This window comes from Artemia sp. Qi Xiang Cuo, chromosome 3 (assembly GCF_049724085.1).
Source record: "Artemia sp. Qi Xiang Cuo chromosome 3, ASM4972408v1, whole genome shotgun sequence".
In the NCBI taxonomy this organism is placed as follows: Eukaryota; Metazoa; Arthropoda; class Branchiopoda; order Anostraca; family Artemiidae; genus Artemia; species Artemia sp. Qi Xiang Cuo.
Window position 1 is genome coordinate 51,470,637 of NC_142796.1, and position 18,579 is coordinate 51,489,215.

The 18,579-nt window shown below is 33.6% G+C and overlaps 1 protein-coding gene across 2 annotated transcripts in view; it reads left to right on the forward strand.

The window, feature by feature from the left end:
- Ptpa (Phosphotyrosyl phosphatase activator) overlaps positions 1-17,988 on the forward strand; it is a 101,345-nt gene extending 83,357 nt beyond the window's left edge. For both annotated transcript variants that reach the window (XM_089087004.1, XM_089087005.1), the window contains exons 5-7: positions 14,434-14,534; positions 16,001-16,108; positions 17,839-17,988. In XM_089087004.1, coding sequence (XP_088943130.1) covers positions 14,434-14,534; positions 16,001-16,108; positions 17,839-17,934 — 305 coding nt within the window. In that variant the 3' untranslated portion in view covers positions 17,935-17,988. The remainder of the gene's footprint in view (positions 1-14,433; positions 14,535-16,000; positions 16,109-17,838) is intronic.
- The last annotated feature ends 591 nt before the right edge of the window (positions 17,989-18,579 follow it).

Consider the following 18,579-nt stretch of genomic DNA (forward strand, 5'->3'; position numbering starts at 1 on the left):
TATCCCTTTATTCAATGTTATAGCTAAAATCACTAAATGATGAAGAAGCAATTAAGGTAAGAAACAATTATCTTTTCTATTTTGTCACTATTAAAAGTGCTAACCCCCCCCCCCAGCAAAAAATCCTGGATTCACGCTCCCCTCCCGGGAATATAAAAGAAACTTTATCGAAAGAAAGCCTGAAAAAAAATTAAAAACATGCCTATAGACGCAACGTATATATTTACACATTAGTTTTCTTGTCAAAGGGTATACATATCTACACAACGAATCACCCCTCTTACTTTTCATGCGAAGAAATAGTTTGTTTTCATTTTAAAATGATGGCGATAGAATTGAGGCATGGCCCCCTCCCCCTTTCGCCAATGTCCTAAATATATTGTTAGATCTTAATTTGAAAATAACGAGATTTCACCGGTTCTCCAAAAAGAGATTGTATATGCCTGCGCTTAATAAATTGCAATCTCTTTTTGCTTAAAACTGTTTAATTTGACAGAAGAATAGTTCCATTGACTTGACCGCGTTTGTAAACAAAACCGGAAAAAGGGTGACAAAGTAATTAAATGCTTGCGGAAATGTATTGTCAAGTTAGCGGCTTAATAGCGACGGGTGTCACAGAGAAAGAATAAATTTGAGAAAATGTATTTCTTTTTGCGGTGTTTCGATTTCGTTGTTAAAAGAATATATTTTCTTTTTCATTGCAAAGTGTTTTTTTTATTAGCGTGGTGGGGGGGGGGGATTTAGCTGGAAATATAGAGGGAAGGAATTTATCAAAATGGTATTTCTTTTTGCGAGAATTTGGGGTTGTAAGACAATGGGGGAGGGAGGGGATATTGTTAGACCCTAATTCGAAAATAACTTGTTTCTCTACTTCTATACAGGTTGCATAGGCATAGCTTAATTGTCTGCATGAAACTGTTTTAATTTTGACAGGAGAAAAACATCTCATTTTGATCTGAGAAACCTTTTACAGGAAGTGCTTTAAAAAGGGTGACAGCTAATTTTAGGCCTCGCGCTGGAGCATTATGTCAAAACCAGAGCGGTATTTTTATTAAAAATTGACAGAAGTCAGTGATCGCTTTAGCTGGAAATATAGAAGGAAGGATAATTATTTCTTTTTGGGAGAATTTGATTGTAAAACAATGGTGGGGGGGGGTTTGAGGGTAAAAGAAAATATTTTATGTTTTCCATTGATTGTAAACTGATGTTTGTATTGTATGGGGGGGGGGTTTACTCGAATATAGTAGAGGGTGACCACGGAAAACAATTTTATTTTGAAAATAAAAATAATGAAAACAGAACTTACATGGTAAATTGAAGTTGCCAAGGCTTCAAGTTCATCAATAATTTCGTGTGTTCTATCCATTGTGTCACAATACTTTCTGATAATTTAATCACATTGCATGCCCGTTATATAAGAAATCTCAAGGGTGAATTGTTATGTAACGGGGAAATCATATGTAACCAGCCCTCTGATTGGCTGAGAAGGAGGATGTATCCGACTCGCTGATTGGCTGAAAGGGAAACACGTGATCTAACTGTCTCCGGGAAACTCATAGCATTGCCTAGAGCAACAATAACAAATACTATTTCGGGACGCCATGACACTCGCGATCGATTATGCAATCAAGTTCCCGGAAATTCACTTCCCCCTCGAGTCCTAGATCAAAAACATTGCTCCCTTTAGAATTCAATGCGTATGTGCAACCTTCGTTCCGGAGTTATTACACATAGAAACATCAAATAAATCGACCTTGGAAAAAGAGGTCATTGACCGATTACGCAATCTTTCTCCCTAGGAAGGCTATGCCCTTATTTGGAGCCCTGTCAGTATTCTATGCCCATATAAGGAGCCCTGTTTGTACCTCCTGAGGCCTTTCTACTGAGGTTTGAGAATTTTAAGATATTATTTTCCGTATTTTAATATTTTTTTTTCATTATTTTCCTGTGGTTTAATAGATCCAAGGCATAATAAATTAATCCTCGAGGGCAGAGTGGCACTGCGATACCGTTTTCACACACATCTGAGGGCCATTTCGACAAAGGACATATTAGCATTTGAAGATTTTAAGCAATTATTTTCGATATTTTAACATTTGTTTCATATATTGAATATTTTCTTCGGCATATGGGCCGAGGGTTGAGAGCTTTAAGAGATTATTTTCTATATTTTGATATAGTTAATATTTCTCATTAGTTTCATGGGGTTTAATAGATCCAAGGCATGAAAACATTCAACCTCAAGAGCGGAATGGCACAACAATATCGTTTTCACAAATACACAGGGGACAATTTTGACGAAGGACCTACTGGCATTTGGGGATTTAAGAAATTATTTACCATATTTAGACATTTGTTTCATATTTTTAATATTTTCTAGGTCTTTTGGGCCGAGGTTTGAGAATTTTTTATCTATATTTTAATATTTTTTTCATGTTTTTCATTGTTTTCCCAGTGTTTAATAGATCCAATGCATGAAAACATTCAATCTCTAGTTCCAAGGCATGAAATCATTCAACCTGGAGACCAGAGTGGCACTGCGATATTGTTTTCACACATGTCTGAGGGCCATTTTGACTAAGGACATACTAGCTTTTGAGGGTTTTAAGCGATTATTTACCATATTTTAACATTTATTTCATATTTTTAATATTTATTATGGCCTGTTGGCCGAAGATTGAGGGTTTTAACAGATCATTTTCCCTATTTTAATATTATTTTAGTATTTTGCCTTTTTTTTCCTAGGATTTAATAGATCCAAGGCATGAAAACATTCAACCTCGAGACCAGAGTGGCACGTCAATATAGTTTTCACAAACACCAAGGCGGGCAATTTCGAATAAGGATATGCTAGCACTTGAGGATTTGAAGCGACTATTTACCATATTTTAACATCTGTTTCATACATTGACTATTTTCTAGGGCCTATGGCCCGAGGTTTGAGAATTTTAAGAGATTATTTTCCCTTTTTTAATATATTCTTCATTATTATCCTGGAGTTCAATAGAGCCAAGGCATGAGTTCAACCTCAAAAGCAGAGTGGCACAGCGACGGACAACGACACCGCTTACAAAAGAGAAATAATTCATATAAAGTACAAAATGTTTAAAATTATTGTTCTTACCAAATACAAAATTCGTCTTACGTTATACAAAATACTTCTTACGAAACAAAAAATTTTTACAAAACAGAAAATACATCCTAATAAGTCACAAATTTTTCTTACATCATACAAAATACTTCTTACAGAGAAAAAATTCTTACAAAACAAAAATACATCCTAAGAAATCACAAAATATCTTTACGAAGCATAATAATTCTTACAAAACGAAAATACTTCCCAAGAAATCCCAAATTTTTCTTACAAAGCAAAAATAATTCTCACAAAACGAAATACATCCTAAACAATCACAAGCAGTTATTACAAAATACAAAATAAATCCTAAAAAATCATAAATTGTTCTGACAAAACATAAAATACTTATTACAAACAAACCATATTTCTTACAAAGCAAAAATACATCCCAAAAGATCACAAATTCTTCTTACAAATTACTTCTTACAAAACAAAACCAATAATTCTTACAAAACAAGAATACATCCATAATTCATAGAAAACAAAAATATAACCTAAGAAATCACAAATTCTTCTTTCGCCTACAAAATACTTCTTACGAAACAGAAAATTCTTACAAAACAAAAGTATATCCCAAAATATCACAAATTCTTCTTACAAAATAGGAAATACTTCTTACAATTAAAAAAATAATTTTTACAAAACAAAAATACATCCTAAAGAATCAGAAAATGTTGTTACAAAACACAAAATACTTGTTACAAAACAAAACATACTTCTTACAAAACAAAAATCCAAATTTATCACAAATTCTTCTTAGAAAATACAAATACTTCTTACAAAACAAAAAATAATTCTTAAAAACGAAAATACATCCCAATGAAATCACCAAATCTTATTACGAAGCAAAAATAATTCTTACAAACCGAAAATACAGCCCAAGAAATCACAAATTCTTCTTACATCATACAAAATACTTCTTAAAAAGCAAAAAAAATAATTCATACAAAACAAAAGTACATCCTAAGAAATAACAAATTCTCCTTACATCCTACAAAATACTTCTTACGAAGCAATAATAATTCTTATAAGACGAAAATATATCCTAAACAATGACAAATGGTTCTTACAAAATATAAAATACATCCTAAAAAATCAGAGATTTGTCTTACAAAATACAAAATACTTGTTACAAAGCAAAAATACTTCTTACAAAGCAAAGAAATATATTCTTACAAAACAAAAATACATCATGAGAAATCACAAATTCTTCTTATATCATACAAAATACTTCATGTGAAACAAAAAATAATTCTTACAAAATAAAAATACATCCTAAAAACCAGAATTCTTCTTAAAAAAAAAAATACTTCTTACAAAGCAAAGAATAATTCTTACAAAACAAAAATACATCCTAAGAAATCACAAATTCTTATTAGAAAATACAAAATACTTCTTACGAAACGAAAAATCATTCTTGCAAAACGAAAATACATCCTAGCAATCACAAACTTTTCTTAGGAAATACAAAATACTTGTTACAAAACAAAAATACATCCTAGAAGATCACAAATTCTTCTTATAATATACTTCTTATAAAACAAAAAAATAATTCTTGCAGAACAAAAATGCATCCTAAGCAATCACAAATTATTATTATATAAAAAAAATAGTTCTTGTAGAACAAAATAATTCCTACAAAACAATAATACATCCTGAGGAATCAGATAATCGATCTTAAAAAATGTCACTCATTTCTTATCGAACATTATGAAAACATGATACAATCAATGAGTTTTACTTTTAAAAATCTAGATGGCGACATGTTTTCACTACCTCAAGTGCTACCATCTTTTAAATTTTAGTTGTAGATGGAAGCATAACTGAATTTTCAAGCTAGATTATGTTAAGTTAACTGCTTTCAAATTAAGTTGATTTAGGTTAGGTTAGCGTGGCGGACTTTAATTTTACCCCTGGCACCACCAACCCTTGGAACGGCTCTGAGTGTAGCTTATCCTCTCTTTTGAAACTAGCACCGCATTAACAAAATTTTGAACCAAAGATTACAATTACAGAATTGTTACTTCATTGTATTTTTACAATAAGAGCCTTTGCCTTTGTACACTTTTAACATGCAGATGATTTCAGTGTTCTAAATAAAAATGTTAGCAAAATGAATGAACTTTTGGAGGTTTTGAGAGCAAAGTGCAAAAATAGCTATGAAAATATTTGTTACGAAGACTAGATCGCTTAGACTAAAAATAAATTTGAAGAGATGATTTTAGGTAGGCTAACGAGAACGTCGATCAAGTGGATACTTACTTACCTAGCCTCACTAGCCTCACTTACCTGGGTAGAATTATTAGTAAAAATAATGGATGCAGTTGAGATGTAAAGTAGAATAGCCAAGGCCCAGGACCTTTTTCACTGTGAAAAAAAGCTGGAAGAATAGGAAGATAGTCTGTGAAGCAAGACTAGAATACAACAGCAGAATCAACAAGAGCAACAGCAGCAATATAGAATCAACAACAGCAACATTTTAAGAAATTTACAAATAAATTTCTTGTGGATTATTATCTCGATTTATCAGTAGTTGTACCGAACCAATCGTGCTCAAAATCCTCCTCACGGCCATACTGTTGTGTTTCTTTTGTGGATGGTGAAGTTTTCCCCACAGTAGAGTGCAGACAGTCTGTTATCATAGTAATATCCTTTCTTGTTTTAGTTTAAAGCTTATTCCATTAGGCAATGCATAGAACTCCTCAAAAAAAAGTCCCCCCAGATCCCACCCCAAATACCAGTGAAATTGATTCTTGGCTGGTCAAGCTCATTATCACAAAGTTCACATGATAGCTCCAATTCTGAGAATAGGACAATGATCAGTGTAGGGGCTAATGTCACTATAAATGATGATAATGGGTTTCAAGAGGTCCTTTCTAGAAGCTCTAAAAAAAGGAAAAAAATCTCCCAAATCAAAGGCAGTTCCCCTCTCCCCGCCCAAGATCCTCCCTCCCAAAACCTAGGAATTTACCTTAAAATTTGTCCTAATACCCCCATTGAAATAAAAAATATTACTGCAATAAGAGTTGCAATTTTCAAACTGCTAAAATCAATGTTCTCTCTTAGTGTTCTCTCTCTCTCAATGTTCTCTCTTCAATGTTCTCTCATATTCACCGTGATGGATCTCTGCTAATAGCTGTCCAAGATCAGAAATCAGCAGACACAATAATTAATCTAAAATCCCTTCTGAATATCCTAATTAATGCATTTAAATGGAACCCAAAACAATCCCCAACAAAAATAGTAGTTTATAATGTTCCCCCAGAAATACTCATTCAGGAGTGAAAAGAAGGGCTCTCAGCAGGAGTCAAAAGAAAGGCAGCACAATCCCATTTGAAGATGTTACCCAACTTGGTAAACCTAACTCTAATGGCCTAAAAACAAGTAGATCCTTCTTATTTACACTGAAGAAAAAAATTAATATCCCAGAAAAGTTATTCCTATTTGGGCAAATCAAACCACACAAGGAATACAAGTCAAAGCCCATCCAGTGCCGGAAGTGTACCAAATTGGGACACACAACAAATAAATGCAATGAAATTCTCCTAACCTGTAGTAATTGTAAAGCATTCTACCTTAAAGAGTTAACAAGTTGCAACAACCCTCAGCCCATATGTATCAATTGTAAAGGCCCACATGAATCTACCAATAAATCACTATGCCCTGCATATAAGAAAAGAGCACTAACACTACAAAAAGCAACAGAGAAGGCCCTTCCATACCCCTTTGCAGCTATGGAAGCAAATGCTGCCCAAACATACCAAATAAAGCCCCTAATGAAACCAACCAAAACCCCCAAGTCAAACGCGCCCAAGGCATCAAGTACCCCTTATAAAACACCACCCGCTAAGCCCCCTAGCTCACATCCCTATCAGAAAGAATCACCAAGTCAACAAGCGTCCTTGTCCAGTGATATGAGGTCAGCCTGCCCCCCCCCTCCCAAGAAGAAACAAACCAGAAACACTACCAGGAATTAATCTCTTAACTGACAAACAGGATGCAGAACTAAATATGCAATCCCCAAATATATGCTTATTCATTCTAAACTGTAATGCAGTTCAGGCCATGAATATACATCAAATACAGAAATCAAAAATCATTGCAGAATTGGCAAAAATCTACATCCCTGATGATATGCTCATTCAAGAAAAAAAAGATCTTGCTTTACTATTAACAAAGCTGAACATTGATACACATTCATATGAAAAATAAATCAACAACACAACACATATCAATACTCCAGTGGAACGTAAGATCACTCACAGAAAATACGCTAAATGAACTAATATCTTTTATGGATAATAAATCCATCAATATTGCTTGCCTCCAGGAAACTCATTTAACCCAAAATCAACAAATTAAGTCTCTGGGATATACTATCCTGAGATAGGATAGATCATCAGAGAGAAAAGGAGGTGGAGTAGCTTTAATAGTTAAAAATAATATAAAATTCTGTGGCATCAACTTTCCAGATTTTGTAAATGATGTTGATGCAATTGGTATCAGTGTTTGGCTGAATAATACAAAAACTTACACAATAAGCTTTTATAACCCTAATGGCCAAACTACAGATGCCATGGATTTCTTCAGCTATATAATTCTAATATGTTAAAAAATATCATTATTTGTGGAGACTTCAATGCCCACAGCCCTTTGTGGGGGAATAAACCAGCAAATAAAGCTGGTAAGTTCATTAAGCGTATGACTTCAAATAATATTGAATTAGCTGTTGCTACCTCTCCAAACCTGAATACATATTTCAACCCCAAAAGTGGCAGCTTCTCTACAATTGACCTACAAATTGTGTCATTAAATATTTTGAATAAAATTTATATAAATAAAATTGATAGTCTATGTACTTACCACTTTGCCATAGTTTGCTTCCTAAACGAACCTGCTGAAACCCTATCACATACCTCCAAATATATCAACACTAAAGCAAATTGGCGTAAGTTCCAAAATAAGCTAAATGATGAAATTACAAGTTTCACCCAAAATTCATGCATTTCAAACACAACAGTTGACACACATGCTGAAGTTTTGGCATCTTTACTAATAAATACAGCTAATTATTCTATCCCCAGGACAACACCCAAGAAAACCTTCCCTAATGACATTCCCAAAGCGTGGTGGACAAATGAGTGCCAAAATAAATGGAGAACAAAAAAGGCAGCTAGGAGAACATTTATAAAAAAAAACCATCACCTACTACATATTTAAAAAAATTACATGCAGAATCTAGTCTAAAAATGACTATAACAAATGCTAAATATAACTACTGGAATAATTTTGCAAATAATCTCTCCAGAGAAACACATGAGCCAATTATACATAAAGTCATAAACAGCATCTGTGGGAAAAAGACTTCCCCCAACCCACTCCTGTATGAGCTGACACATAATAATACCCACTATGACAATGATAATGAAAAAGCTAAGCTATTTGCTACTCTTTTTGTTAATAAGGTAACATCAAATAATTGTAGCAAAATGTACCCAATTCCTATGAACCCAATATACCAACCACGCCCAGGATCCGAGTATATAACCAATCCATTTTCAATCCAGGAAATGAATAATGCAATACATCATATTAGGACCAAGACTAGCGGCAGCTATGACAATATACACCCTACATGGATAAAGAATCTCACCCCTTCATACAAACAGGAACTTTTAAATTGTTATAATCATGCTTGGGCTTCTTCTATGTTCCCCAATATATTGAAATGTTCGTCCCTCCTACCAATCCTAAAGAAAAATAAACCCAAAAACAACCCTGAGTCTTATAGGCCTATAATGATTACTCCTGTGATAGGGAAAATGATGGAGAAAATGATATATTACCGACTCCTCTGGTTTGTAGAAAATAATAATATGATCCCTCACACTCAAACTGGTTTCAGGAAACACCAATCCTCAACAGATGCTTTCAAATTGTTAACAAAGGCAATAAATGAATCATTCTAAAAAAAAAATGTCCTAGTTACAGCTTTCCTAGATTTTGAAGAGGCATATAACAATGTGAACCACCAAATCCTTTTAAACAAACTTGCAAACCTTCGACTACCCCCCAAGCTAGTATCTTTTATAAAATCTTTCATAGAATTGCGAAGTTTTATTGTTTGTTTAGGTTCAGCCTCTTCCCCCCAAAAGACAATAACCAAAGGCCTTCCTCAGGGAGGAGTCCTCAACTGCCTCCTCTTTGCCCTATATCTCTGGGACATGAACCTCCCCCACACGAATCTACAATATGCTGACGATCTGGTGCTATGGTCATCTGGCAACACCTTTGAGATAGCACAGTCAAAGCTCCAAAAGTCACTTTTCCAATTTGAAAAAATCTCTCAACATTTAGATTGACCCATTGCACCTACTAAGTCAAAAATAATCCAATTTCACCGCAAGCGAAATCATGTTAATGCAAGACTAACTCTAAATGGAACAACTATTCCAGAAGATAATCATATTAATTACCTAGGTCTCATGCTCGACCAAAAACTCAATTTCTACCTCCACATTTCAAACACAATAAAAAAAATGCTATAGAAAAACAAGTATACTAAAAAGACTTCTTTCCACACCCTGGGGATGTAAGGAGAAAACCTTACTCCAGTTTTATAAATCACACATCAGACCCCATATTGACTATGGGCTCATCGTCTATGGTGCATTTGCAAAGACCCAGATGCAAAAAATTGAGACAATACAAAATGATATAATACGTCTCATATTTGGTCTTAGGAAACCCACAAGCACCAAGTTTCTGCTTGTGGAGAGTGGATTAACATCAATAAGGGAGAGACGTAGCTTTCTCTTGACGAAACATCTTACAAAAATTGAATCAAATAGCTCACACACCCTAAGAAATCCAGCCATGTATAGAGGCTTTGCAGATGAGTATGCCAATATTCAGAAGAAGTTCCCTGTACCCGCAAAATCTATTGCACGTACTTTCCCCCAATCCCCTCCATGGAATTGGTCAATTCCCATAATAAATACTGATTTCTCAAGGTGGAATAAAGATTTAACCCCCATTGCTTTTGTCCAGAAAAAATTTCCTGAACTTAATACAATTACTTATAAAAACCACCTTCAAATATTTGTTGATGTGTCCAAAATGAATGAGAAGGTAGCAAGTGGTGCTTTCCTTCCTCACCTGAAAATTGCAATGGGTGAGAGATTGCATTATAATGTATCTATAATGTCTGCTGCGGTAAATGCCATAAGCATGGCATTAGAACACCTTATGGAAAACCAACCTTTGATTGCTAATTCAAATAATATTATAGTTTATTCCGACTCTTTATCAAGCCTTGAGTTGCTGGGCTCAGCTCCTCAGTATAAGTTGGACATTGACACTTATCATTGTCTTAGTATTATAGATAATCTTGCTTCAAGTGGCATAAGAACTTATCTTCAGTATATCCCTAGCCACTCTGGTATAATTGGCAATCATCAGGTTGATGAAATAGCAAAAGATGCTATAAACATTGTCCAGCCAAGTGGGAGACCAATCCCCATTAGGATATTTACCAATGGAGAATATCAGATATTACGTTTAATAAGAATAATCCTTTCACCCTTTCCCAATAAGTATTTTTCGAAAATTTATCATAGAATTCGTTCTGGAACAAATGGACTAAACTTTCTTGCATTCTTGTACCAGTTTCCTAATTCAAGTGGTTCAGTTCCCCTGTCCCCCCTCTGCAGTCATTGTATAATAAATAACAAAGCAACTGACCACTGCCTATTGGAATGTAATGTGCTGATGTCTGCACAACACAGCTTCTATTTTAAACCTTTAAAATGCTTCAAGCACCACAAAAACTCCGTATCAGCCAGGAACCTAGTTATCTATACCTGCACACAGAGCATAGAAATTAACATCTATCACCTTATATTCGAACTCCTTGAGTCGAAAGATTTACTCAAAGATATCCGAGAATATCTAATAAATAATAGGCAGTCAAGCCAGTAGCTCTGTAGCCCACAGAGTGAAGCAAAAGGAAAAGGGTTAAATAGTATATACTGAAAAGCCCGCCTGCTGTGAAATAGAAGAAGAGGAAGAACAATACTAGCTATGGCAATAACAGCGGTCATGTTTGGTTCTTTAACGTGGGCGCTTCGGAAGGCTATGGAAGATGTTTCAGATGTTTTCCAGAGGCATTGTGTACAGATAGTTTTAGCCTTAAGGTACTCATTTGGCTGACTATATGTCAAAGAACAAGCTGAACAAAAAATATGGTTTTATCCCGTGGGTAAAGAGTGAAGCTTTGAACAGACTTGAGCAGAGTAGTGGCGTATGTAGCTGTGTTGGCCTCAGGCGGCTCGGTGCTCCAGTGAGTTGTTTGAAGTAGTAGCAATAGTCATCGTACTTTTTCGATTACCATAGTTTTTGAACGAGAATATTTTTAAGCTGTTTTTTTTTGCGCAATTCAAGCGTAAAAAAAAAATAGAATGGTTCTAGAAATTTTTCTAATGTAGTTCTGTATTCTAGATTAAAGAACGCAAAACATATCTTCTGGGTTTCTTGGTTGTGTGTAATAATTTCGTGTTCAATGCCTTTTGCTTTAGCTGTACGGAGTGATTCGCCATCTTGTATAATTTAACATGTGTTTATATATATTAGTAAATATTATTATATATATATATATATATATATATATATATATATATATATATATATATATATATATATATATATATATATATATTATATATATATATATATATATATATATATATATATATATTTATATATATATATATATATTTTTTTTATATATATATATATATATATATATATATATATATATATATATATATATATATATATATATATATATATATATATATATATATATATATATATATATATATATATATATATATATATATATATATATATATATATATATATATATATATATATATATATATATATATATATATATATATATATGTATATATATATATATATATATATATATATATATATATATATATATATATATATATATATATATATATATATATATATATATATATATATATATATATATGTTATTTCTAAAAAAAGATCCCTTAATGATACTTCACTTCAAACGTGAAAACTTTCTGATGTTCGTCTAGTGGACCAGTTCTTGATTGCAAGGGATAAAATGGTATCAACCTTTCTACTAGCCAACCTTGCCACTAGTTTCATATTTCCAAATTACTTTCTATAACCTTTATCTTACCCTGCTGCGATAAATCAACCCCCCCCCCCCAAAAAAAAAATTAAAATGGAATTAAAAGAAATAAAAAGGAGTTAACAAAATAAAAATAAATAGTTTAGGATATTATGCACCATATATTTTACCTTCATTTTGGAATATAGGTTGAATATTCTTAAATATTTTCTTTTCTTCCTTCTTTATATTTGTCAAACTTTCTCTTTGGCTACTCATTTTTACGGGTTGGGGAATTTCATGGTATTTATTGTCTCTGGTGGGATTGTCCGTGGGAGAATTGTCTGCGGGGGGGGGGGGCTGAGTGTCTGGGGAACTGTCTGGGGGAAGGAATTTTACGGGGGGAATTGGCCTAGAGTCAATACACAGAATCCCAGGAAACCATACGGGGATGATTAAGCAGATGAAAATGAATATTCAATCTTTTCTGAGGTTCGCTAGGATAGCAAGGTAACTTGTTCATGTGCGCCCATAAGAGGGAGGGGCTGGGGGGCCCCTGGCTGAATGATGCTGCCTTATTTTTATATTTTTGCTCTGAGATTTCCATTATATAGCATTAAAAGTGCCAATTAGACGAGGTTTGCCCCCCTGGAATTCAGCTGATGGGCACCCATGAACTTATTTTTAAAACGTAGTGGATTGTTTGACATGACTCCAAGATCCCATAGACCATGAAATGTAGGATTGTAAAGAAGAGACAATCTAAAAATATTGGTACAACAAGGATGAAAACTGTTAACATTACTTGAGCAAAGACTGTATCAATAAAGCAGCATATTGCCTCTGATATGAACTTAGCTCAAAGCATAGCCTACATGACCATCATCAAGGAAATTCTTATTAAAAATAAAACGAAGCAACAGTTTCCATACAAAGGGCACGTCGACTGCTGCTAATACTAACAACTAATTGTAGCACCAAGCAACCTAAGGCAAACGCAGCCACATATACTCCTCCATATCAATCTGTTCAAAGCTTCACTCTTCGCTTTTTCCAGTGAAATTGCAATTTCCTTTAAATCCACTCTTAAAACTCTTCCCAAATTATTTGGGGACGGCCTGCTTCTAATTGGGTGGCCAAAAAGCACAATATTTGGCTATGTGTTATTGCTCATATGTGAAGTGTGTCTTAGGCATCAAAGTCTTTTTATCACTATAGATGTGCAAAGAGAATCCAATCATTTTTTTTTACACAGCTTACTGTTTGATACAGTAAGGATCGGAGAAATATCTAGTATATCTTGATCCTATCATCGCCGTAGTTTTTAGTATCCTAATCTTACTTAAAAGACTTACCTTCCTATTCTGCAAAACTTATTATTAATCTATTCTTTCAACCTTCCAAAAGACAGATCATTGCCCCACAATCCTAAGTAAGGATGGCGTTCTACTTAATTGTCTGGTGTTGTCCAATTATCGTTTTATAGATCTACCGATCAATTTTTTTTTGAATATTTTGGGGTTATTATTAAATTCTGAAGAAAAGGAAATTTCTTAAGAAAAAGAAGAAAAAAACGGCATTTTTGTTTAAACTTCCTCTGTAGCCTATTGATCTTTACAAGTAGATGGACAAAATCCAGAGTTATTCTCTTCCTTTTGTTGGAAATGGGATATGGGGAATTTTTCCTTTTTTTTAGGATTTGAGCATTTTAATTTAAGAATGAATGTTTTTATATGGAAGTAGTGTTCCCTATTTCAATTCAAATGTATAAAATTTTTAATTTGAATATGTTTTATGTATATGTAGTCACGGACGCACGCAGCCCTCCCCCTCCCCTTAATTCTAAAATTTTCCGAATTTCTGGGAATTTCTTATTCAAATTTTCAAATACAATTTGCTTTTTTTATTTTTGCCTCAAAAAATAAAAATCTTGGGCGCGTGCCTTTATGAACTATACACTGTGTAAAAGAATTTCCCAGTTGGAACTACATACTTATATTTTCATCAGTTTTATCTCCACTTTTGAATATACACTTTGCACATACAGTGATATTAAACTTATTCTCCAACTAAATAATTGTGCATTATTCTGTGAGTATTCTGTATGATTATTCTTTTATTTCAGATAACGAACGAATTAGGCCCAAGTCTTTTGTCAATGAAGATGTAGTCTTAGAGTGCGCTAAGGATTATATGTTTCTCGGCTGCGTTAAGTACATACTTGAGGTATTTATGCATTAAAGGTGTTTGGGGTAGTTTAATGGTTGTAGTATTATGAGGTAGTAGGAGATATTTGTAATTCATTAACATATTTATTCGTATTGCTTCTTTCAACCTATAGTGAAATGTTCTTTGATTTTCACCTTCTATTTAGGTGACTCGGAACCTTAAAATCATTCTGCGAGCCTCAGCCGCCCTGTCTTGTCGGCTGACCGTCACAAAGACAAAGGACTTCTTAGTGAATTCTTCCAGGGGACTAGTCATCATCGAGAGATATTGAAAATCTGAGTATGAAATTTGATTGAAAAGACTGAAATTCTGTGTCTCTTTTACCTGTGAGCTCGTCAATTTTAGCGTTCCTTTGAGCTAATGTTTTGTGTTTTCCTAGCAAGTTTGCTAGAAAATTTTTAGAAAATTGAGCATATCTATTTCTGGCCCAAAAAGGGTGAAATTAAATGTTTTTTCTAAGATTTCCGGGAAAGTATTAGCTTTTAATTTTCTGTCATTTATTCAGATCTCCTATTCAATCTTTAGGAACTATAGAAAGACTGCCCAGTCAATTCTACATATTTGGGCACGCACAGTAAAAAACGTTATAATGGACGAGATAGGGTTATCCTTTACGGTAGCGCAAGCCCTTAATAGAAGTTACTCTTTACTTGCCATTCCTTGTCATGAATGACAAGGCTCTGCAAAATGTCTTGTATCCAAATATATATAATGTTTATATATTTTAAAGCTTAATTGAGGTATTAAAGCCTGACAAACACAAGAAAATAACATATATAGTCACTTTCGCCTCTGTAAAAAAAAGTGCGTCAACTGAAATGAACTAACTTTAAAAAATGTTTTGAGTGAATAGATATTTTGCTTCTTCTGCCTCCAAGTCCTTGGGATTCATGGATACATGCATGCTTTTTCTTTTTCGCTTTGGCAAGTTGGGTAATTACGGTTGAAATCCATTACCAGGAAATTAACAACCTCCTGGAAGATTCCTTTGTCCGCTTTTCCGCTAGTATATTAGTAGATAACAACACTTTCATAATACCAAAGACAGCGAAAAGCAAATCTGATTGTTAATATGTAATATCTTAATATACATCTTGAATAGGAAATTCGGAAAATTGGTTTTATGTGAAAAAGACCTCCAGATGCAGTTTTTGGTAGCAATGGATGTCAAATTTATAAAATAAAACGCGGGTGAAAAATTAGCAAGAAATGTCAAAAATATGTACCACCAAACTTAAGATGCTTAAGATGGTGTAGCATTCCTTTGAAGGCGTAGTTGTGTTTGTGAATCAACAGATTGTTAATGTTTGAAAGTATACGAACGAAATGCGGTGTCAAATTAAACTGATTAGTTTTGCTTATTTGTTTTCACAGTTCAGCGTGTCAATACTGTTATTTTTCCATGCTGTATTAGAGTTTGATCTCAGTGATTGTATATTCTAAAAATGAATTCTTACTTCAAGGTCAAGAAAGGTGTTTTTGCAGAGCATTCAAACCAACTGTGGAATATCAGTGGCGTTCCTACATGGTCCAAGGTTAACCAAGGTTTAATTAAGATGTACAAAGCCGAGGTAAAGAGTCGATATATCTAAAGGGTTATTTGTGTTTGAAAATTGTATCTTATGACTCTTTTTTTCTTGTTCTTTCAAATCCTTTCGTAAACTAAAAAAAGAGATTTGCCTGCTCTTGGTGGTCATCAGGCACGCATGCAGATTTTTTTTTTTGGGGGGGGGGGGGGGGCCAATAAAAAAAAAAAGATAGACAATTTGAGAAAAAAACGCCCAGAAATTTAGGTAAATTTAGAATTTCAGGGGAGAATTGATCGAAAAAATTACAGTATTTCAGAATCACTACTGAGATTTATCTATTAGACTTGAAATTCGGGAAAGGTTCTCATCGATGCCGTGTCCAGGGGGATTTCCCCCCCCCCCCAAAAAAAAAAATTGTCTGACTCGTAAAAACGTAGAAAAAATGCGTATTAACAAATTTTTAATGTATTTTTATAGTGTTTTTCGTACCCCCCCCCCTCCCCCCAAAAAAAGAACATAAATCGTGGATACGACCTTGATTCCCTGGTTATTTACTCATTCCGAGTCTAGGGTTTTCTTCTGTCCATAATCATGGAAGAGAAATGAGCATATACTTAGTATTGAATGTTACTGTTTCTGCGATAAGATGATTTGTGCTTCAATAGCTGTATTTTTTCAAATTTCCGGGACCTTAGATAAATGCTTAGAAGAGGTTGTGGCGGAAAATCTAGAAGTGTTATATTACTTTCTCTTGAGTCAAAATAACCAGCATAAACATTGAAATAGTTGAACTAAAATCTAGCATTAGTCCAAAATTTCAGCAGTCTGTCACATTTAGCAATTATCAAATGTTTACTCTTAATAATTAGTTTATGAAATCAAACACATGCTTAACCTCTCTCAAAATACGGATCAGTTTATACTTAGTTTCATTGTGTTTTATTTGTTTTAATAATCATTTTATTTGTGCTTAAATATTTTTTCTATATTTTTAAAAATTCAATAGTCTTTTATTGATTTATATATATTATGCGATTCGAAAAAAAAAAAAAAAACTTATAATCATGGTATTATTTTTTATTGGGTCAGTGTAAAAAAAATAAAAAATGAATCGATTGAGGAAAAATTTAGCATTAATACAGAAAATTGAAGAAAACTGCAAAATCCAGGTATAACCTTCAAACCGAAATGTATCGTAGCCCAGGTTCTTGAATGATGAGGCTGGGTCAGAGAGAAATTTGACCCTTACATGTTTTAATATGCCCAGTGATGGATCAGGGAGGATGACAACTACAGAATAAAACGAAAAAGCAAAAGACCAAACAATATTTCCAGCCAGTGACCACCTTCGCTAAATGTGGTGTCGTTTTAGAATTAAGTTTACGGGGAGCAGGTGAATGAGCACTGGAGATGACTTAGCGAAGGTCTTCGCTGAAAAATCTGTTTTTTTTCTATTATTCACTAGTTGAAAAGTATTGTCGTTTTTTTTTGTCAATGCTTTCCTTCTTCGGTTTTTCGTGAGTCATGTAAAGTTTGTGTGGTCTTGGAACCTACTTATGATACACCTCCCCTTTCAGTTTGGTACACTAAGGGATAAGGAACTCTTCTTCCAAATACAGGATTTGGTGTTAATTAGCCGTTTAAATACACAGATATGCAAGATTTTTTGGGGGATGGGCGTGGTTTAAGATCTGTAAAACACTATTTTTGGTATCCATTAGCGATATGCATAAAACGTTGAAGCTTTTATGTAAATGTTCCTTCTTTTTTAGGTTTTAGCCAAGTTTCCAGTTGTTCAACACATTTTATTCGGCGATCTACTCTCAATTGAAGAAGCTCCAAAAAGTTACAACTTGCAAAATCTGTGATTTTTTTAATTTTTTTATATATATATTACGCTCCATTAAATCTCATTTGACTAAGTTGGTTTATTGCACTGTGCACTTTTTCTAACTTTAGGACTTTAGGACTTTTATAACGCTTTACGTCACTTCTAAACCGTTTGTATCATTTATAAACGCTTTAGATCGTTCATAAGCACTTTAGAACTTATATAAAGCTTTAGGTCACTTCTAAACCCTTTACTTCACTTATAAACGGTTTAGATAACTCGTAAGCGCTTTAGGTCTTCGATAACAATTTAAGTCTTGACTAAACCCTTTATATCACTTATAAACGCTTTAGATCGCTCATAAGCACTTTAGGTCTTTTGTAACACTTTAGGTCACTCCTAAACCCTTTGAAACACTTATAAATGTTTTATATCACTCATAAGCTTTCTAGGTCTTTATAGCGCATTAAATCAACCCTTGACCTAAATCACGGGTTTAGGTCACTTCTAAACCCTTCATATCACTTATAAACGCATTAGATAACTCATAAGAACTTTAGGTCTGTTATAGCACTTTAGATCACTTCTAAACCCTTTGTGTCACTCATAAACGTTTTAGATGGCTCATAAGCACATCAAGTCTTTTATACCGCTTTAGGTCACTTTTAAACCCTTTATATCA